This window comes from Gracilinanus agilis, chromosome 2, assembly GCF_016433145.1.
Source record: "Gracilinanus agilis isolate LMUSP501 chromosome 2, AgileGrace, whole genome shotgun sequence".
Classification (NCBI taxonomy): Eukaryota; Metazoa; Chordata; class Mammalia; order Didelphimorphia; family Didelphidae; genus Gracilinanus; species Gracilinanus agilis.
Window position 1 is genome coordinate 458,453,747 of NC_058131.1, and position 24,349 is coordinate 458,478,095.

Consider the following 24,349-nt stretch of genomic DNA (forward strand, 5'->3'; position numbering starts at 1 on the left):
AATTTTTGAGGTTAAGATAAAACTCACTCTGAAAATTCCTTTCTTCACCTCCCTCCTAGAAGTACCTATAAGCTATCCTTCCTCTCAACCCTTCACAAAACTTCGAAAATAATTTCATTTAAGACAGAGATCTGACTATATCACTCTCTGATTTGAATTTTTTCAGTTAACAGCTTATTTAAGTACAGTCAATTACAATCTGGAACCAACCTATCTTTCGAACTATTTTCACATTATTTACTGTTAAACACTATTTTCTAATCAAACTGGTCTAATAGTTCCTCAAATTCAAAAAGAATTAAATTTGGTCTGAAGTGGATGGCCAAGATTGAACAACCATGATCTCAAAAACATTAAAGAAATGTTCAAAGTAAACACCTGGGATAGCTGTCCTCAAATATATTAAGTAATGGCACATGAAAGAAGAATTAGACTTAATATAAGACTACAGAGAACAAATGGGAAAATACAGGGATAGTAACTATATATTATATAAATAATAACTATCTCCCCTAAATAGGCTGCCTTGTAAGATAGTGTATATCCCAACACTGGTGATATTAAACAAAGTCATGATATGGAAGGGATTCATGAATTAATAAACATTTATTAATGTCTTAATATGTACAAGCCATTCTGTTAAGTCCTGGTTAATATTACTTTGAGATTTTCCGTTTCATCTATAATTCTCACACTACAATGTTCATATACATAAATAAGTTCATATACATAAATAAAAATAAGTTTCTTGAACTATATCTTAATTTAGCAACAATAACATATTTATCTTTAAAATAATTTAGGAAAATTCTAAGGCAAACAATTTCTTTTCACTAAGGAACCTTCACATGACGATAAATTTTATTCTGATTTAGAAATAATATTGTAGGGTAGGTTTTTCTCTCTTTCATAAGTAATTTTAAAAGTCAACAATAGAGAGCAGCTACTTGAGAGACAAGACTAGAGATTGAATGTTGTAGGTTCAAATCTGACCTCAGACACTTCCTAGCTGTGTGATCCAGGGTAAGTCACTTAACCCCTATTGCCTAGCCCTTACCTTCTTCTGCCTTGGAACCAATGCACAATATTAATTTTTAGAAAGGATTAAAAAATATGCATATACATTTAAAGGCAAAGAAAGGTTCATTTGTTTTTTTTACTTGCTGGCACCTTGGGAGTTCACTATTCAAACTGTACTTTCTATCAATTTCAGTTGCTATCAACTTGATTCAATTATTTAAAAGCCAAATTCAAAATCCTGTATTTTAGATATATTTATGCACCAGGTCTTAAGTGTGCTTGCCCTAGCATAATAAACTCAATTTTGGTGCTTTCCTATAGTTCAGTCTCTCCAATGTAGAAAAAAAAATCTTTACAAATATACATTTTTCTTTTTGTTATGAACCTAAGATAATATTAGCAAAGACAAATATTAGGTTACTTCAAAATTGTTTCCATTCTTATATAAGGCATAATAAAAAATCAAACTCTTAACTTAGAATATATGGGGCAAGGGGTCATTGAAGTGACAGTATATGAAAAGTATCCCAAATGAATCTCTGTCAGCTTAATTTAAGAAATGTATATTAAATATCTGTAAAAATTTGTACTGTAGTAGATGGAGTTACCAAAATCAAATATTCCCTGACTTCAAGAAGCTTATGTTCTATGAGAAGATATATGTACAAATGAAATTCAAAGTAACAACAATAACAATACCTAGCAAATACAGTGTTTTAAGATTTTCAAGCAATTTGCAAGTTAACTTAGCTCATACAATTATGGGTGGTAAGTGCTATAATGTCCAGTTTCTTATCAACTAAGCAGTCCTAATCAGATTATCAGAGATGATAAGATCTCAATCCTCTCCTTTTTCTCTCAATGTCAGAACCCTGGCACTCGACACATAGTGCCCACATCACTACTCTAGTATTTTTGCCAAGAAAACCTCAGAAAAAGTATGATAGATGGAGTCCCAAACAAGTTGGATTTGCCTAATGGAATTAATGGTTTGTAAAAGTTGAATGTTTTGTTATATACATTTACATATACAAGTCATATACATTTATACACAAAAATGTTTATAGTTTTTATATTAACTTTCTGTTTAAAAAAAAGTAACTACTTGATTGGAAAAAGAAATCTACTAATAATTGGAAATGTAGGCAAAAAAATTTTCCTTCAAAATACCTCTAATACTGAATTAGAAAAAGTTTAGAGTATATTTAACATAGATAACTAGATTTTGAGAAATAATTTTAACTACACATCACCATTCTCTTTTTTAACCCTGAATTTTTTAGTTTTTTAAAATTTCATTTCTGAGCAAGAAATGCTTAAGATACACTTCCCTAATAGTAGGTAAACATTGGGGGAGGGGGGAGGCAATTTCAGGCTTAAAAAACATAAATCACTTACTACTGTTTCTTTGGCAGGAGGGGGCTTGTTATGCTGGCTAGGAATCAGCACAAATGTGAGCGTGCCATGCATATCAGACTGTAAAGAAACAAAAATGGAGTTTAGATAAAAAAAAAAATCATACGATACTTTCTATTGAAATCCATTGAATAACCATATCATCACCTAAAAGCTTGTGCCATTTATATAAACTTGTCTGCTGTGCCAAATTCTGTAAAGAGTTAGCTACACAGGGTCTTTTTTGCCTTTAGTTTTCAAAATAAGATTAAAAGAAGTTCATCTTATTTATCCAGAAAGACCTGGACTGTGGGTCTAAAGATCTTCTTGAGTTTAAATCTGGCCTGAGGCAGTTATTATCTGTGTGACACTAGGCAAGCCACTTAACTCTGTTTCAGTTTTCTCATATGTAAAATGAAAAGAAACAGCAAATCCAGTAACTGCCATGAAACCTCCAAATGTGGTCATGAAGAGGATATGATCGAAAATTACTGAAAAACAACAAGACTTCAATAGATCATAGGTATACTGAAAGAGCTGCTCTTTGTGTTTAGTAACCTCTGCTAAATGGGAACACTATGAACCAGTTCAGGCTCCTTGTCTCAGTGTCACTGAGACAAGGCTTTTCACATACAGTTCAAAAAAGAATTCATGAAGTTATAAGGTTTCTAAGAAATTTCTTCTATTCAGAGTTGATGTGTGCCTGAAGGACTGTAATTTTAATGCATTAGAATTTTAAATATGGTTTTGGATAAGGAGCTTAATATGTGAAATCCCATTTCCTAACCTTAAATTTCACTCTATGTATACCTTATCTTAGTCACTTCTAGCCCAAGTAGACATTGCTACCATTTGAGTAAAGTATACAAGCTAGAATATTCAATCAATGAAACCTCAACCAAGGATGGTGGCCAGAATCATAAGATCAAGACAAAAGTAAATAGGATTGAGGGGGCAATTCACATACATGCCCTCTGGGGCATCTGGTTAGCTCAGTGGATTGAGAGCCAGGCCTAGAGACAGGAGGTCCTAGGTTCAAATCCGGCCTCAGATACTTCCCCAGCTGTGTGACCCTGGGCAAGTGACTTGACCCCCATTGCCTACCCTTACCAATCTTCCACCTATAAGTCAATACACAGAAGTTATGGGTTTAAAATTAAAAAAAAAAAAGGAAATAGGATTGGACTTTAGGTAGCAAAAGTGACAGAACTGTAAATCTTAGCTTTAACCCTCATGTAAACAACCAATAGTTGAAGAGATAAAGAGATGGGATTCTACTGCATTAACATGAGTCAAAATTATGTATAAATATAAATTTCAGAAGAATACTTGTTCCCTTTCCCCCATTTACATAGCATTCTGAAGTTGAATTTAATGCTAGGCTATTCTAAATTATCTACACATCATTATTCCTGTATGATAAATATGGTGGTATGCACAGCTAACCATAGCTACTGTAATAAAATAAAAAACAAATGAAAAATAGCCAAGAGAAATGGGGGCAAAGGACTGTCCCTCTGATTTAATTTATGTAAAAAACTCCCAGGTCAGGATACTCCCTATATCAATGCAAGTCAGCACATTCTCTAAAACTTAAGACCATTGAGCAACCTGCACAAAGTCAGATATATGTCAAAGGTTAGACAGATTTCAATCAAGATCTTCTTGTTTCAAGGCTAGCTTTCTAAACCCTATGCCTCACAGGCAAAAGATTTCTTAAAATATCTAGTCCCCAAATAAAACAGGCTAGGTGACTCCAACTATAAAATCAACATTTACAACATAAATTCTAGGAGTGCTTAGGACTTATTATAATGGTCTCAAAATTAGCTTTATTTTGGATTCCCCTAAAAAGTACAAACATAACTTTAAAGAACCCATTGATGTAAGTCCTTTAAATGAACAACTTACCAACAAGTCAAAAACCTCATTGACATCCTTTCCCCTAATTTCAATGCCATTAATCTCCAGAACTTCATCTCCTTCATGTAATAGTCCACTTTTTTCTGCAGCACCTCCTTTTACGATCCGACTAATTATGACAGAATCCATTTCATTACGAACAGTAGCACCCTATGTAATCCCAAAATATAACTTGTATGAATAAAGTAATCTCTTAAAATATACCTTTAGTTTTAAATTAATTTTTTATCTCTACAATTTTGTAATTCTATGAAATCTATTTGCTCCAATAAAACAGGTTAGGTAGTTCAATAACAATTAGAAATGAGAAAAATTCACCTGAGATAAGCTATTAAAAGAATTGAAAGCAGCTAGCTATGGGAGCTGACAAAATATTTTGTTGATGAAACACATCAATATATTAATTCAAAAGAATTCTGATTATTAAATGTATTTTTAAGATAAAAAATAAGTGATATTTTAAAAAAGTGATGGTTAAAAGAAAAGTAGTTTGGGACTGCTATAATGTGTCTTGTTATTTTCACAGTTGAGTCTATATTCTGGGAAATACAAGTACTTATATTAGTAAACACAAACTCATGCCTGAATTTTCAACATATGTGTATAGGCTGAATAATATATTTCAGTAGCTATATAATTAAAAGACGCCTATGGTGGCAGTTATATTACATTGATTCTGGCTTAAAATTTTAATTTTCCTAGATAAACTGATAACTGGAAATAAAACAAGACAAAACAGGAAATGAAAATACTATATAAAATATGTAACTTCTAGGTATTAGTGGTTCAAGCAAAAAAAGAAAAAATTATCATATAAATCAAATCAAAAATGGAAGTCGTTTTGCCTCACCAATGAAATTTTTTATTTCATTTTATTTCATTCATTATTTATGCAGTTTCATTTTTGTAGACAGAAAAAGAAAAGATATTGACTACAAAATAAAGTGCTCAGCGAAGATTAGCTCATTTTGCTGCAGATATTTGTGTCTCAAACAACAAATGACAAAGAGAAGACATTTGTACAAAAATAATTTTTAAAAGAATCACAAAATGCTAAATAGTACATCAAGAATCTCTTTCAAATAAAACTTCAAACAGAAATGACTGCTTAGTCCGTTTATTACATTTCCCTGAAAAATAACAAAAACATGTTAGTTAAGAAAGAAGCAAAAAAACTACCACTCCCTTTTTTCTTGTTCATCAATTACATTATCAAGTGACACTTGTCATATCTTTAATTAAATTTTTCAGAGTGTGTGTGTGTGACACTTGGGAAAGATTGAAGAAAAAAACTGCAAACCAAAGGGCTCTACTAATCACCATAGGATCAGAAATTTAGTGAAAAAAATGATTTTAAAAGCCATCTAAGGGGCAGCTGGGTAGCTCAGTGGATTAAGAGTCAGGCCTAGAGACAGGAGGTCCTAGGTTCAAATCCGGCCTCAGACACTTCCCAGTTGTGTGACCCTGGGCAAGTCACTTGACCCCCATTGCCCACCCTTACCACTCTTCCACCTATGAGCCAATACATAGAAGTTAAGGGTTAAAAAAAAAAAAGCCACCTAATCCAATCCCCTTATTTTATAGAAGAAGAAACAGTAATCTCAGAGAGGTTAAATACTTTGCCCATAGATACACAAGTAGCAAATGCTAGAGGAATGATACAAATTTGGGATGATCCTTTTACTGGCCTATCCTGCCTGTCCACTTGTGGAAGGGCCAAAAAGTGTCTAATGGAGTCAGAACTGTAAAACTCAAGACTATCATTTTCCCCCAGTGAACCATCCTTGAAATTAAACTTACAGGGGGCAGCTGGGTAGCTCAGTGGATTGAGAGCTAGGCCCAGAGACAGGAGGTCCTGGGTTCAAATCTGGCCTCAGACACTTCCCAGCTGTGTGACCCTGGGCAAGTCACTTGACCCCCATTGCCTACCCTTGCCACTCTTCTGCCTTGGAGCCAATACAGGGTATTGACTCTAAGACGGAAAAAAAATTAAACTTACATATGCAGTACAACAGGAAGGAATACTTACCAATGGAATATCTCGAGCCTTTTCGATACGAACTATTTTTACAGTCTCCCCTCCATACTGGCCAACACTCTCATAAATTTTCTCATCTGTAGTGGACTCCGGCTGCATTTCCTGTTCAGCAACCTTATCATGGGCTAATAAGAGTGCCTGTGGGGTTTTAAAAAAGCATTATTTTTTTCCTACAACAATATTTATCTAACTTAATACTACACATTAAGCTGAACCTATTATATTAGGTCTCTTAAAAATTGTTAAAGTGGTATGTTCTGGTCAATAGTTTCCAACATTTTCTCCAAATCTTTCCATATAATGCTTCAACTTAAATACTTTCAGGGGCAGCTAAGTGGCTCAGGAGATGGAGAGCCAGGCCTAAAGATAAGAAGTCTTGGGTTCAAATTTGGCCTGAAAACACTTAATATCAATTCTAAGACAGAAGGTAAGGCTTAAAAATATGCAATCATATATCTACATGTCATGAAGTGATTCTTTTACACAAACTACTGAACATATTAAAGTCTCAAGTATTCACTGTTTTTTTTAAGTTCAACTAAAAAGGTTTAACTCTAACCCCATGAATAACTAAGAATTTGTAAAAAAGTGAAAATATAACCTTAAGAAAAATACTTCAGGAATCTTCATTTCCTTTTTTAAAGGGAAAAAGTTCAGTTATGAAAATCTATTATGAGCTGTGAATTCTTCCATTTCAGAGTTTCCTTTCCCACTCTGGTTCCAGGTGAGATATGGCCTCTTTTCTTTCTTAAGGGCTTAAACTTTATCACTTTAAAGTTTCCCACGGATAATTATATTGCTCATATTATTTCAAATGTGCAATCTTTCATTTTCCATTGTTGGGTATCCCAGAGGTCAGAATGAGAGTAAAAGCCAGAAAGATAACAGAGGGATAAGGCAAAACACACACACACACACACACACACACACACACACACACACACACACACACACACAACAAAACAACATACAAACAAACAAAAAAACACAGGTACTCTAAACATGAAATACCTATCAGTGACTGCGGTACCATAACCAATCATGATGATATGGAAATTTGGAACCATTATTTTCTACAATGAGCTCTGTACAGTCCCAAAAGAACATACATCACAACTGAGAAGTGATGGTCTAAATCATGTTTGAAACTGTCAAAAATCTAACCATGTACGTTTGCTCCTCCCCACCCCCTCACTAGGCTGTGCTGTCTCTTTAATGTTTCTAACATTGCCATTAGTATTATAATGAAATACGGTGATGATATAAGGTCATACTGAACCCAACTATGAAGATCATGTTATTCTCCACATCACTCTCCATTTGGATCAGACTGGCCATGAGACCTAACAAACTTACCTCATGAATATCCTGAATAGCAGAAGCTACATATTTGGTACCAAAGCTGAGAAGGAAATTTTGTGTGACATCAACAAGAAGCTGTGTTATGCTCCCCTAGAGAATGAATTGCATCTAGTTGTATCTAGCTGTCCTCTGGGGAAAAGCTTTAAGTTACCTAAAGATCAAGTTATCACCAATGGAAATGAGAGGTTTGGATGCCTAGAAACTCTCTTGCAATATAATTCTTTAGGCATGGAATCTTGTGTACAAATATTTTACCTTCAATCCAACCATAAAATATGATGTTATTATCTCCTCTCCCTCACCCCCCCCCCATCTTTTACCTTCTGTCTCAGATTCAATATTAAGTATCAATTCCAAGGCATAAGAGCAGTAAGAGCTAGGCAATTGGGGTTAAGTGACTTGCTCAGGATCACATGGTGAGGAAGTGTCAGGAGGCTACATTTGAACCAAGGACTTGTTGTCTCCAGGTCTGGCTCTCAATCCACTGAGCCACCTACCTGTCCCTATGAGATTATTATCTGCAACAATCTGTAATGACACAACAAGCCCACCTATATCAGTAAATGGAGATTCACATCCATATGGAAAATTACAATCCCCATCAGAAGAAGCTTCAGAACCTGGTCACCAAGGATAAGAAGATAGTCATGGCAGCCCATTAGGCACCTTCCAGCCCACCCGCCCCATCCCACCCCCACTCCCAAGCTGGAGGTGGGCTCTGCCAACATTATTGTGGAATCATCTCTGACCCAAAATGGACTGGCTTCCTAGCTCCCTGGTCAGAAGCTCTGTACAAATGAAAATTTTTCTAACATACATGTCATCTCATCATCACTGTGACACATGGCACTTCCCCTTCCCTTCCCTGAAGTCCTATCCTAACACACACACACACACACACACACACACACACACACACACACACACACACACACACACTTTAGGGTACCACCACATAACAGGCATGGATGCCAAGGTACAGAAACAGATTACAGTCCTTGTTATTGACACAAAGAAAATCAAGGTTAAGTGCCCCACTAAAGCTCAAGTACTCTCTCTTGACTGGAGACTTTATCTTCCAGTAGATGTAGATCAGTAGTATGGGTCCTCCATAACCACAGCAAATACTTCTATATGGATTTTTTGTTAATTTATTTACTTGTTTCTGTCAAAGTGTATGATGTGGTAATTGCCACTCAAGATGAGTTGGACATGGCTCTGTTTTCTTTTTGGTGCTTGATTCAGGTTTTAAAAACTGGACTGGTGAAGGTAAGGAGCAGTCTAAGTCAGTTGGAGACAAATATCTACAAAGTTCTATGGTGTGTCCTCAGGACTCTGACTATATGTTTGATTTTTTTTATTAGTTATTGCAAATACTATGTTGAGAAAGTTAACTGTCTCTCTGTGGACTGCCTTGCTCTACAACAAGGAACTAATTTTAAAATGAGTGGCAAAGGTGGGAAAGATCATAAAATATTATTCCAAGTGCAAATTATGTAATCCTTTCTAAATTTTCATTGTTAGAACCATATTGCCACCCTCCTTTCTCTACCTGTCCACTGCCTGCCTTTCCTCACAATGTGTATATGTATATATGTATGTATGTATGTATATATGTATGTATGTATGTATAATTTTTACAATCTACCTAGAATTTAATGAGATTGCTTCCAGTGATGTGAGCTTTATATGTACACTGGTTTAAGAGAATTTCAAATAAAAGTACACACACTAGAAAAAAAGTAATTGGGTGATTTAAAAGCTAAACAGTAATAAGTCATATTTTGATTTCTCAATAAAATGTCAATTTATCTAGTTCTTACCTGAATGTGAGGAGCATTTAGCAAAGCATTTAATTCCTGTCCTTCCTTCTGATGGCTTGGTTTCAAAACTGCTTGAACCTGCAAAAGAAAAAGAAAATCATTCAATCGTTTTAGATTGTAGTATATATCTATAAACCAATACTTAAAACAGGATAGTAATAGAAAGGAGTAACCATAAAAATGCCCTACCACTATTGAGAAAGACAAGAGAAAGAAAGCAAAAACAAGGCTCATATCAAGGCTTCAACTTAATCACTGTGGCAAATCTATGCTAGTTTAAGAGCATCATTTTTATAAAATATAACATATCATGAGACTTATATCCCAGAACGAAATGCTTCTAGTGTAAAACTGATTACTAACATGATTTGATATGGATTAGTTCTCATTTTCTTCATCTATAAAATAATGGGGTAGGGATGAGCCCCTTTATAAAATACTCTCATTAGATCACAAAACCATACTAACTCAGCATTCATATTTTATTTACATGTTGTCTCCTTCCTTATATATCTAATGTTTAACAAAATAAATGTCACATGTTAAGTATTTAACTCTTGTTGGATTTCTTGTTTAATTCTGACTGGAAACACTTAGTGAAATGTTACAGATATTAATTTAAATCACAAGCTTCATGAACTACATGTTAATTAGTGAAATAAATACTAAATCTCTCTAATTGGATCATCTTCACAGGTCCCCAAAAGGGCATCTCAGATTATTTGCAGTAACTATGCCTGTGAGATTTCATCTGGTCTCACAATCCATGCCTCCTCAATGATCACTTGTGTGAAGATGGGAATAACTCTCCCCTGCCCACGAAGGCTCTCTTCAAGAGGAGAGGCCTCTCCTGAAGCTAGACCCTTCAGAAAATCCAGGAAATGAGGCAATCTGTTCCACTCACCCACATGGTAGTTCAAAGGAGGAGATTTAAGAACAGTCTCACCAAGTCCAGGGTCTCATTTCCATGAAGCAAATTCTTCATTAGCCTTCAACTCAAACTCAGAACTCCGAAGAACAAACAACTCCCCACAGGAAGCTGTAACTCTCACTCACTCTCTCTCTCTCTCTCTCTCTCTCTCTCTCTCTCTCTCTCTCTCTCTCTCTCTCTTTTTTTTTTTTTTAAGAACCCTTACCTTCCATCTTGGAGTCAATACTTTGTATTGGCTCCAAGGCAGAAGAGTGGTAAGGGTAGGCAATGGGGGTCAAGTGATTTGCCCAGGGTCACACAGCTAGGAAATGTCTGAGGCCAGATTTGAACCTAGGACCTCCTATCTCTAGGCCTGGCTCTCAATCCACTGAGCTACCCAGCTGCCCCCTTGTAACTCCTTTTTAAAGACGCTTCTTTTGCATCATTTCCTGTGCCTTCCTCTACTTTTACATGGATAGATTATAGTCTATAGTTTTGCTTAGGATTGCCCAGGGGTCAGTCAGTGGTTTCTGATTTTTTCTGACCTACTTTTGCACACGTGGGTCACAGACCTCCCTCACTTAAGTATAAGTGGGGCATACACACGCTTCTGGTGATTCCATCTAAAAAATGGGCAGGGGAGAATTAATCCCATCTTCATATTTGTCTTAATTAATTAATNTATCCTAAAGTTCACTAGGAGCTTTCAATTTGATTTACAGATGATATATCCTGTATTTATTATTTCCTCCACTAGAATGGGAGCTCCTTAAGAGTAGGGACTGTTTTGGTTTTATATTTGCATACTCATGACTTATTTAATAGCATTTTTTCATCATCCGTTCATCATATATCATTCAGAGTTTCAGACAGGAGGAATTCTTAAATACAAAACAAAGGGAATTACAAAAAATAAAATCAATCATACTGATTACATTAAATTGAAAAATTCTTGCACAAACAAAATTAACTTAACTGGGACAAGAAGGGAATTAGTAAACTGGGAAAAATATTTATATTAAATATTGTTGAAAAATGTTTGCTATCCAAAATACATAGATAACCAGAAGAAATATGTATGACTAAAAGCCATACTAGAAGTAACAAAGTGGTCAACACATTAAAAAAGTTCTCAGATGAGGTACAAGAATATAAAAGAATGCTCCAAATTCCTACTAAAAAGAAAATTACATCGGCCTCAGACACTTCCCAGCTGTGTGACCCTGGGCAAGTCACTTAACCCCCATTGCCTAGCCCTATAACAAAAATAAAAAAAATTAATACAGAAGGATATATATATATAAAAGATATTAGGGTTTAAAAAATTTAAAAAAAAAGAATTTATTAAAAAGAAAATTACATGCCAAAAAAGGTTTCATCTCACATCTCACAAAATAGCAAAGATGAAGTAATGAAGAAATCAACATTGAAGGGGCTGTGGAAAGTACTGATACAATCATTCTGGAAAGCAACTTGCAAAATATTATTAGAAACCACCTACCTGCCCCCCTCTGTGGAGGTCAGACTCCATGTGTGTGGGTGGTACATAGCATAAAATCCCAGGGGGTTTTGGATGTAGTAATATATTTTATATAATATATATGTCTTCTTTGAATCTTTAATTCAAGTATGTTAAATTATTATTTTGCCAAATTATTTGTATACCTTTAGAATGTTTAAAACACCTAATCCAACTACTTCTGGACAACAATTTAGAATTACACTAGATAAGTTACCAAATTGCTCACATCTTTCTATCTCACCAATCTATAGAAATGTCCATAGCAGCATTTTTTTGGTACCAAAAAAACTTTAGTCTATGAATTTGTAAATGGTTGAACAAATAGTGTTATAGGAAGAAGAAACAACAATACAGAATTCAGATAAGTGAAGACTAATGCATATGAGAACCAGGAAAACTGACATTCAGAGAGATACTTGTTTGTATTCACCTCACCTCATATGGGGTTTTCTTAGTAAAGATATTGGAAGTGGTTTGCCATTTCCTTCTGCAACTCATTTTCTAGATGAGAAATTGAGACAAACAGGGTTAAGGGAATATGCCAGGATTAAACAGTAAGTTTATGAGGTAAGATTTGATCTCAGGAGGATGAGTCTTACTGACTCCAGGCCTGACATTCTTTCTACTGTACTTAACTACCTAGTTGTACCACACAGTGACTACAATAATATAAACAAGAACAATACTAAAATCAAGTCAAATACTGTTTAGAAGTAATAACTGATCCTAAAGACTACTGGCTCAATCACATTCAATGTAGTTGGCTCATGCCTCACATGTCAAGTTCTTATTCCTTATCTGAATGATCCTACACAGGAGTGCAATGAGAAAGACAGAACAAAAAGAGAAAATGATCACATCTACTTCATGTACTTATTTCTCCTGGTGTTTAAAAGTCTCAATTAGAAAGCAATAGGACACTTAGCCCTAGACTGCTGCCAAGAATTGATTAAAGCAAGCACCTCACATCAGACAGTGAGAATTGGGAATCCAGGGCTAAAGATTCAATTATAAGTACCTGTCTTCTAATTCTTGGAATTTGTATTAAAAATTTTTGTTTGAAATTATAACCTCACTTCTTATGGTCACTTCCTGTGCCTCTAAATTGGATACAAAATTCTACTTGAGTACAGTAGAACAAATACTTATTTTTCAACTAATAATAGTGACTAATATTTTGGAAAAAATGGTCTAAAATTATTTTAATTGCAAACTTTTTTAATTAAAAAAATTATCTTGACTTGAAATTCTATGGTCCAATTAAGCTGCTCTGCTTAAGTTTAACATTTTATAAAACATCTTCTATTTAAGACTGTAACAATTAATAAAAAACTGCAAAGACCTTTTGAAACTTCATGATTAAGAATCCAAGACACTAAAGTAAAAAAACAATATTAGTATGAACAATGAAGCAAGAATTTTAAAATACACAAAAAGTGATTAGAATTATTAACAACACTCAACTGGCCCAGTACTCAAAAGTAGCTACACAACCAAAAATTTTAAAACAGGGCAGGGTGGGTGGGGATAAGGGGGGGTGATATAAAAACTAAAGATGGCAATAAAAATCTGTTTAAAGGATATAACTAAGATAATGCTATATTACCATATGCAAAGGCCCATTAATTTTTAAAATGTAATGGAAAAATGATTATATAACCAAAAATAGTCTAGCTTATAAAGAAGTATCTTAGTAATAAAATTCTTGGTTTTAACTGCATAAATTAGCCTATTCTTTTTTTGGCTACATTTTTTAAATTTCATTTTAAGTTTCATAAAAGTAAAACCTTCAAAGATTTATAATGTCATAGGATAATTTTTCTTCCAATAAATTTGAAAGAAAGAGAAATAGAACTGGATGGTAATCTCAAAGTTTAAGTTAACAAAGAACTACTACTAGACTTTTACTTTCTCTAATCTCTTCTTTCTACCTCATTTTTTTACAAGTTGTACTCCTTTTATCAACTTTTAGTGAGGGACTCCTTGTGATTATAAAAAAGGTTTAGGTAATTGACAAACTAGTAGAAAATATCAAATGTCATAAAAATCAGTAAATTATTAGATTATTTCCACCTAATAGCTTGTTTGCACATCAACAAAATGTCTAGTTAAAAAAGAAATCGATCATCAGAGTCAAGATGGCACAGTAAAAGCAGGGGCTTGCCTAAGTTCTCTCAGATTCCTCCTTTAAACAATGTTAAAATTACATCTTAAGACAGAATAGGGCACACAGCAAAAGAGGAACAAAAATCTACAGAATACAACTACTTAAAAAGCAGAATTGGCCAAATGGAAAAGAAATCACAAAACATCAAGAAATAATCACATAAAGCCAAAAGAATGGAAAAAATAGAAGAAAATATAAACTATCTCATAGTAAAAACAACTAACCTATAAAAAAGATCCAGGTAAGATCACTTAAAGATTAGTGAACTATTTGAAAAATCATGATCAAAGAAATAGCCTACACATCACATTTCAAGAAATTATCAAGAAAAACTGCTTTGAAGGCCTAAACCTGGAAGGTAAAATAATCCACTGATCCCAAAATGAAAACCCTCAGAAATGTCATAGCTAAATGCCAGCTCTCACAGGAAATACTACAAGCAGCCAGAACAATTCAAATATGGAGCCACAGTCAGGTCAAAAAGATATAGCAGCTTCTACATTAAAGGATCATTAAAGGATCAGGAGGGTTTAGACTATGATATTCCAGAGGGCCAAAGAAACTGAATTACAACCAAGAATCAATTATTCAGCAAACATGAGTAGATTTCAGAAGGAGAAATGATCATTTAGTGAAAAAGAGGACTTTCAAACATTCCTGATGAAAAGACCAGAGCTGAAGAGAAAAACCTGACTTTCAAATACAAGATTTAAAAGCATAAAAAGGAAAAAAAGAAAAAGAAATCATAAGGGATTGAATAAAAATAAACTATTTAGGGTGAATGACCTGAATATAAAGAGGGAAACTATAAATAAGTGAACACAAAAATAGTATACCTATCAGATCTCTGGGAAAGGAAAGATTTTAAAACCAAGCAAGAGTTAGAGAAAATCACAAAATGTAAATTAAATGGTTTTGATTATATCAAGCTAAAAAGCTTTTGTACAAATAAAAACAATGTAGTCAAAATCAGAAGGGAAACAACAAATTGGGAAAAAATCTTTATAACAAAAAACTCTGACAGGGTTCTAATTACTCAAATATACAAGGAGTTAAATCAATTGTATAAAAAATCAAGCCATTCCCCAATTGAAAAATGGGCAAGAGACATGAATAGGAAATTCTCAGGTAAAGAAATCAAAACTATCAATAAGCACATGAGAAAGTGTTCTAAATCTCTAATAATTAGAGAAATGCAAATCAAAACAACTCTGAGGTATCACCTCACACCTAGCAGATTGGCTAAAATGAAAGAAGGGGAGAGTAATGAATGCTGGAGGGGATGTGGCAAAATTGGGACATTAATGCATTGCTGGTGGAGTTGTGAACTGATCCAACCATTCTGGCTGGCAATTTGGAACTATGCTCAAAGGGCTATAAAAGAATGCCTGCCCTTTGATCCAGCCATACCATTGCTGGGTTTGTACCCCAAAGAGATCATAGATAAACAGATTTGTACGAAAATATTTATAGCTGCACTTTTTAAAGTGGCAAAAAACTGGAAAAGGAGGGTATGTCCTTCAATTGGGGAATGGCTGAACAAATTGTGGTATATGCTGGTGATGGAATACTATTGTGCTAAAAGGAATAATAAACTGGAGGAGTTCCAGGTGAACTGGAAAGACCTCCAGGAACTGATGCAGAGCGAAAGGAGCAGATCCAGGAGAACATTATACACAGGGACTGATATACTGTGGTAAAATCGAATGTAATGGACTTCTGTACCAGCAACAATGCAATGACACAAGACAGCTCTGAGGGATTTATGGTAAAGAATGCTGCCCACATTCAGAGGGAGGACTGCAGGAGAGGAAACATATAAGAAAAACAGCTGCTTGAACGCATGGGTTGGGGTGGACATGATTGGGGATGTGGACTAGAAACAACCACACCAATGCAAATAACAACAATATGGAAATGGGCCCTGAACAAGGACACATGTTACAACCAGTGGAAATGTGCGTCAGCCATGGGTGAGGGGAGAGCGGGGGTAAAGGGGAAAGTAGAGGTATGAAGCTTGTAATCAGGTTAAAAATGAATATTAATAAACGTATAAAAATAAAAATAAAAAAAAGAATAAACTATTTGAATGTCTGATAGAATTCACTTGTGAATCCATCAGGCCCTGGCGATTTTTTCCTAGGGAGTTCTTTGATGGCTTGTTCAATTTCTTTTTCTGATATGGGATTATTCAGGTATTCTATTTCTTCTGCTGTTAATCTAGGCAGTTTATATTTTTGTAAATATTCATCCATGTCACCTAGCTTGCTATATTTATTGCCATATAATTGGGCAAAATAAGTTTTTAATGATTGCCTTAATTTCCTCTTCATTAGAGGTGAGGTCTCCCTTTTCATCTTTGATACTGTCAATTTGGTTTTCTTCTTTCCTTTTTTTTATTAGATTGACCAGTACTTTGTCTATTTTATCTGTTTTTTCAAAATACCAGCTTCTAGTCTTATTTATCAATTCAATAGTTCTTTTACTTTTGATTTTATTAATTTCTCCCTTGATTTTTAGTATTTCTAATTTAGTTTTGATCTGGGGATTTTTAATTTGCTCGCTTTCTAATTTTTTAAATTGCATGCCCAATTCATTAATCTCTGCCCTCCCTAATTTGTTAATGCACTCAAGGATATAAATTTCCCCCTGATTACTGCCTTGGCTGCATCCCACAGAGTTTGGTAGGATGTCTCATCATTGTCATTCTCTTCAATGAAATTGTTGATTGTTTCTATGATTTCTTCTTTGAGTAATTGGTTTTGGAGAATCATATTATTTAATTTCCAATTAGTTTTTGATTTGCCTGTCCAGGTACCCTTACTAATTATTATTTTTATTGCATTATGACCTGAGAAGGTTACATTTATTATTTCTGCTCTTTTTCATTTGTTTGCAATGATTCTATGCCCTATAACATGGTCAATCTTTGTGAATGTGCCATGTGCAGCTGAGAAGAAGGTGTATTCCTTTTTGTCCCTATTTATTTTTCTCCACATATCAATTAGATCTAATTTTTCTAGGGCTTCATTCACCTCTCTTACCTCTTTCTTATTTATTTTTTGGTTTGATTTATCTAGATCTGAAAGAGGAATATTTAGATCTCCCACTATTATGGTTTTACTATCTATTTCCTTCTTTACCTCTACCAGTTTCTCCTTTACAAATTTGGATGCTATGCCATTTGGTGCATACATATTGAGCAACGTTATTTCCTCATTGTCTATACTGCCTTTTATCAGGATGTAATTACCTTCCCTGTCTTTTTTAATCATATCTATTTTTACTTTGGTTTTATCAGAAATCATGATTGCCACTCCTGCCTTCTTTTTCTCATTTGAAGCCCAAAATTATTTTTCTGAAGCCCTTTATTTTAAACTTGTGTATGTCCACCCGCCTCATATTTGTTTCTTGTAGACAACATATGGTAGGATTTTGGTTTCTAATCCACTCTGCTATTTGCTTCTGTTTAATGGGTGAGTTCAACCCATTCACATTCAGTTATAATTATCAGTTGTGTATTCGCCCACATTTTGGTGTCCTCCCCTAATTCTATCCCTTCTTCTTACACTATTTCCTTTTAAACCAGTGGTTTGCTTTAGGCCAGTAACCCTTGTCCCCTTCCTTGATTTACTTCCCTTTTTACCCCCTCCCTTATTATTCACCTTTTTTTATTTTTAAGGCCTGATGAATTCCCTCCCCCTTCTTCTCCCCTCCCTTTTTTGACCTCCCCACTCCCCTGCTCCCCTTGGTTTATCCCTTCTGACTTTCTCAATAGGGTTAGATAGAGTTTTATATCCCAATGGATATAACTATTCTTCCCTCTCAGGGTTAATTACACTGAGAGTAAGGTTTAAATATTACCTCTTAATGCTCTCTTCCTCTCCTCCTTATAATAGTATTCATCCCTTCCCTTATCCTTCCCATGCCCTCTTTGTGTGTAATAGAATATCCTATTTTTCTTATTCCTTCAAGATTCTTTTGGTGTCCTCCACTATTCACTCCCCTCTTTCCCTTCCGCCCATATCATCTTAGACCATTTAGTATTCCAACCTCTCCCTATGAATAATTCTTCTAATTATTATAATAGTGAATGCTATAATGGTGAACAGAGTTCACTACAGAGAATTATACATAACATTTCTCCACATGAGTTCCAATAATTAGATCTTATTGAAGCCCTTATAGAGGCAAATTTAAAAATATATGCGTTTTCTTACTTTCCCTTCTGTTCCTTATTTACCTTTTCATGTTTCTCTTGATTTCTGTGGCTGGATATCAAACTTTCCATTTAGTCCTGGTCTTTTCTGTGCAAATGCTTGGAAATTTTCTATCTTGTTTAATGCCCAAACTTTCCCCTGGAAGAATATAGTCAGTTTTGATGGGTACATGATCCTTGGTTGTAAACCCAGTTCTCTTGCCTTTCTGAATATCATATTCCAAGCCTTGCAGTCTTTTAGTGTGGAGGCTGCCAGATCCTGTGTGATCCTGATTGGTGCTCCTTGATATCTGAATTGTCTCTTTCTGGCTTCTTGTAAAACTTTTTCTTTTACTTGGAAGCTCTTGAATTTGGCTCTCGATATATATATATATTCCTGGGGGTTGTCTTTTCGGGGTCTAGTGTAGAGGGTGATCTACGGATCTTTTCAATGTCTATATTGCCCTCTTGTAGAACTTCAGGGCAATTTTGCTGAATAATTTCTTTTAGTATGGAGTCCAAATTTCTATTAATTTCTGCTTTTTCAGAAAGACCAATGATTTTCAGATTGTCTCTTCTAGACCGGTTTCCTTGATCTATCAGTTTTTCATTGAGATATTTCATGTTTCCTTCTATTTTATCAGTCTTTTGACTTTGTTTTATTTGCTCTTGCTGTCTTGATAGATCATTGGCTTCTATTTGCCTAATTCTTGTCTTTAGAGACTGGTTTCCTGCTATAAGTTTTTGATTTTCCTTTTCAGTTTGGTCTGACCTGTTTTCCAGCTGTTTGATTTTGGTCTCCAATTTGCTTATTAATTCTTTTGATTTGGGGGCCTCTTTTTCTAATTGCCCAATTCTAGCCCTTAGAGTCTGGTTTTTTGCTACAATCTTTTGGTTTTCCTTTTCAATCTGGTCATTTCTGGTCTTTGATTTACTTGCCTCACTTTCCAATTGTGAAATTCTGCCTTTTAAACTGTTATTTTCTTGCCAGATCTCTTCCATCTTTCTCATTATCTCAGATCTGAACTCTTCAAGACCTTGTGACCCATTTTCATTGTTTTGGGAAGGTTTGGATTGTTTGTTCTCCTCTATTGTTTCCTCTGTTGTCTGGATTTTTTCTGTGTAAAAGTTGTCAAGTGTTAAAAGGTTTTTTCTTCTTCATCTTTCTCTTCTGGTTTTCCTGATGATTCTGGCTTGCCATTGTAAGCTGAGTGCCCTCTCAGCTTTATGCTCGAGCCCAGGATCTGTCTGCACTCTTTATAGACTCCTGAGATCTCAGGTCTAGTTGTTCTGGGACAAGCCTCCTGGTGGTCTCCTTGCTCATTCTTCTGCCTGAAGCTCCTTTAACAGTCTCATGGAGCTGCTTCCACAGTCAAGCACCTCTCTGCACTAGGTCCCCACTCAAGGTCCACTCCTGCACTGAGAATCAGCCCCTTTGTCCTCGCCTTAGTCCGTACCTTAGTTCGCGCCTTAGCCTGCACCTGTGTCAGTCCCTTCACCTGAGCCTGGGCTCAGGGTCTGTGTTCAGAGTCTGTGAGTTCTTTAGCCTCTTGGGGGGGGGGGGTGTTCTTAAGTCTTGCTGCTCTCAGGATCAAGCCCTGGTGAGCTGCCAATGACTTAATGGGTGCCCCAAACTTGCTCTGACTGGTGCGCTGGCTTTGGAGCTGTAGGTGGTGTGGGGTATGGGGGTGGGGGTTGCTCTGTTCGTGTTTTCGTGAGAGCTGTTTCACCCCTTTTTAGCATGGAAATGCCCCGATTCCATGTACCTTCAATGCTGTGCCCTGTTGTGGGGTCCCTTCTTTCCTCTCAATTTGTTTTTATGTCTTCATGAGGAGTCCTATATGCGTGGGTTAGGAGAGGTCCAGCAGTTAGTTTTTACTCTGCCGCCATCTTAAGCCCGCCTCTGGGGCAAAATGGAACTCAAACTCTTAAACAAATATTAAAAATTGTTTTCAAGTTTAATTGGAACAAAAGAAAACATTTCAAAAAAAAGAAAAGAAACCAATCTTAGGTTTGAAAAATGTAATCACTGTCATTAATGGGGTTTTTTAGAATAGAGAAAAGTAATCACACCTACTATACAAAAAGCAAATAGGAAGACTAGTGTCAAATAAGTTGTTGCATTAGTGTAGGTTTGACTAAAGGCCTCAACTAGCACTGTCAACATAATCAAAGTGAAGTTTCGAAGACGTCAGGAGACTTAAGAAGAAAGAATAACTGGACTTTGTGACTAAGTGAATAAAAGATGGAGATGTTACCAAACTTAGGACATAACAAAGTAAGGAGCAGAAAAAAGAACAATAAAATAGCAGAATTTACTTGTAATTGTCATGATTGGGAATGGTAGTATTCTTATATTTAAGGAAAAGTGGTGACAAAACATCTAAACAATGTCCAATAAAGAAATAAACTAAAAATCAATAAGGGGTGGGTGGGGTGGGTGGGAAGATATACATGAAAAATATTAAAGGATGACAAATCATAGGAATGGATAAGTTTCTCTACCTATATATATATAGAAGATAAAAAAAGCAAAAAGTCCAAGGCATCTGAAAGCATCTATATTTACTGAAAAGCATTTATAATTACTGAAAAGCAAAGAGAAAGATAAGAATATGAAAGGTTAAAAATATCCCAAAACAACTAAATCAAATGAAAACATTTTAAGTGAAAAAGATTGTTTTTCACTTAAGGCAGCGAGGTGGCTCAGCATATTGTGAGCCAGGCCCAGAGATAAGAGGTCCTGAGTTCAAATCTGACCTCAGACAATTCCTAGCTGGGTGACACTGAGCAAGTCACTTAACTCTTCTGCCTTAGAACCAAAACACAGCGTTGATTCCAAGATGGAAGGTAAAGGTTTAAAAAAAGTATTTTAAATAAGAGTCTAGTTTGACTTAATCACAAATTTTTGGAGCATGAATGGTTTTGAATCAATTCTACTGAAAGGACACAAAGTTTAGCATAGCTTAATTTCATATCATTCTTTAGACACAATTATTAAACATTGTTTTTAGGTTCTTGGCCCTCTAAATACTCTCACCCTGTGAACTCATCAATTTCCATGGGTTCAAATATCATCTCAAATTTATTCAATCCAAATTTTTCTTCTGAATTCCAATAAAACATTACCAAGTCCCTGATGTACATTTCAAAATGAATGTCCCATATACATCTCAAAATCATATGTCTAAAACATAAATTATTTTTTATCCAAATCTCTCCTGAATTTCCACTATTACTCTCTATCATCCTTCTTTGCTTTTACTTCACCCATGTCCATTCAGTGGACAAATCCTATCATTTCTCTGTCTTCAATAGCTCTCACATACATTCCTTTCTCTCTAGTTACACAGCTACTAAGCTTAGTCATCACCACTTGCCTGAACAATAACCTTAGTTTTCTATGTGGACATCCTGCCTCACAATTTTTCTCCCTATTCTAATTCATCCTCTTCACAGCAGTCAAAAAACTTTTCCTAAAGCATAGTCCTGATGTCACCTTCCTGTATAGAGGGCCAGCCTCTACATGCAAAAATGAGGGTTCTGAGCGTTTACGGCGTCGGATTGATAAGACAGGAAAAAGAAAAATGAGAACAACCAGACTAGTGGTTAGCCCGTGCTGTTCTGAATTCTGCGGGCATGGAAGTTTATTATATACTGATTTCAAGCAAAAAGAGTCACAGTTGGTAAGGGGCAATAAATCACGCATAATCCTTTGAAGTCTAAAGAATACAGATGTAAAGACAAATGGTCAAATTCCAAACCCCAATTCAGCAGGGGATAATTCCGGGAGAGGAAATATCCCAGGAAGATGCTCATCAATTGAAATCTGCATTCAGACTAAAGACTGAATATGCGATTTTATCTAAGCAGCATTTGTTAGGATTTAGGCTTCTCAATTATCAAGGAAAGAAGTCATCCACTCAGTAGAAGCTGGTCTGCCACTTCAAAGCTCTCCAATAAGAATTGTAAAAAAAGAGAAGCCTCAGATTTTTATCTTAGATGGCCCATTCTGTCTGTCCTGACATGCAGTGCAGAAAATCATACACACAGTTTTACTTGCCGATGATTTTGTAATGGGATCCAGATAAAATATCTGTTACAGACTCTGTTTCTCTAAATGACTCCTAATAGCCTCTTGGAGGGATCAAGTTGATTTTGGATTAACCTACCTGCTGGTACCAGAGCCTTTTGGGGCTCAGGTGACCAGGACCAAACACAAAGACTGCCTCAGTCTGGATTGGTCACGTAGGGAATCCAGATAACAGGCCCTAAATTTGATCCTATTTCTCCAATGGCTTTAATACATTCCTGCATCTTTCCTCCCATTCAACCTCCTACAGTTCTCTCTTACCTCCAATATTAAACATAAAGTCCTTTAACATTTCAAGTTCTTCACAACTACATGAATATTAGCAAAAACAGGTGATGAAATTTTTGCTTATAGGGACTTGTGGAAGGGGGATGGAGGTCACTTCAGGAAAGAAGTGGCTTTGAAGGAGTAAAAAAGGAATAATTAAAAGGATACTGTATGGTAATAAAATCCACAATGAAATTATATTCTAGACATTTATAGTAGCTGATAAGCTGATAAAGTTCAGTTTTGTCTTGAAGACCTCCAGTGATATGGAACTCACCACCTCCCAAGGCAGTCCATTTCTCTTTGAATAATCTGAGTCATTTGGAAATTTTCCTTAAATCAAGCCTAAATTTGCCTCATTAAAACTTTAACTTTTTGCTTGGAATTGACCTTCTGAGGCCAGGCAGAACAAGTCTAATCCCTCTTCTGACACAAGGAAGACATCAAATACCTAAAACTTTTATTATCCTTCAAATCTTCTCTGACTTCTAGGCTAAACACTCAGTTTCCTCAGTTAAAGTGGCATGATCTTGATACTTTTCAGCATACTGAAAAGTTTACCTTCTTCCTAAAAGGCGACCAGGATAGAATATAAGAAGACATTCACTTCTTAAGTCCGGCATCCTAAGCTACTCAAATGGTGCCTAATCTTGCATTACTTTTCATGGCCAACATATTACACTGTTGACTAAATATGCAATCCACTAAAACCTCTAGATCTTTTCCAGACAAACCCATAACTAGCCATACCTCCCTCATATCTTGTTAAAATTTTTAATTTAGTTTTTTACTTTTCATTTACTCATATTAAAATTAATTTTCTTAATTCTGGCCCTGAGTTCTAGCCTGTCAAGGTACTTTCTGATCTCCAGTCTCTGGAATGCATTGGTTTATATACATTGTATATGTATACAAACACCCACACATACATGTATATACATATTATACTAACCTTCTTGGCTCTGAGTTGAATCTTAAAACTTACTCTTTTATTCCCTGCTTTTCTTCCAAGTTTTATTAAGTTTACCTCAGTCTTAGTGTTGTTTTTCCCCATGATTTTAACTAGCAAGGCTTCTCATATCTCAGGCCTTCCAGAATGTTACTTCCCACACCCACCTATGTTAGGGTTGGTACTTCTCTCCTGTATCTTGTCTAACTTGGTCATTTTCATGTGATTCCTTTCCCTAACACAGAGCCTCCTAAAGAAGTACTCACTGTACACCTGAGAGCAGGATCCTATGTAAAATAAAAGTTTTTATAACTATTACAAACAAAAAAGGTGGGCATACTGCAAACACACTATATCAAATTCCACCTCTTCTGCAACTCATCAGGCAGAACAAGGAAACATCCTAACCTAGTTTGCTGCTGTAAAAAAGTATAAAACAGCTATGTTCCCAAATGTCCAAGACCATTAATAAGTTTAATCAAGAAATAATTTGGAGGAATTCCAGGGGCAAAGCCAAGATGGCAGAGTAGAGAAAGCACTCAGCTGAACTCTCCCAACATTTCCCTGCAAACAACTTCAAAATAACACCTCAAGTCAAATTCTGGTGGGGCAGAGACAACAAAAGGTCAGAGTGGGACATTCTTCCAACTCAAGATAATGTAAGTCAAAAAAAGAGATCTGA

General features: G+C 35.4%; 1 protein-coding gene across 1 annotated transcript in view; it reads right to left on the reverse strand.

Moving 5' to 3' along the window:
- The window catches only part of PALS1 (protein associated with LIN7 1, MAGUK p55 family member), a 53,577-nt gene that overhangs the window by 24,167 nt on the left and 5,061 nt on the right, over positions 1 to 24,349 (reverse strand). The window contains exons 2-5 of the mRNA XM_044659959.1: positions 9,562 to 9,639; positions 6,368 to 6,514; positions 4,327 to 4,488; positions 2,419 to 2,496 (exon numbers count right to left, since the gene is read on the reverse strand). Of these exons, the coding sequence (XP_044515894.1) occupies positions 2,419 to 2,496; positions 4,327 to 4,488; positions 6,368 to 6,514; positions 9,562 to 9,639 (465 nt within the window). The remainder of the gene's footprint in view (positions 1 to 2,418; positions 2,497 to 4,326; positions 4,489 to 6,367; positions 6,515 to 9,561; positions 9,640 to 24,349) is intronic.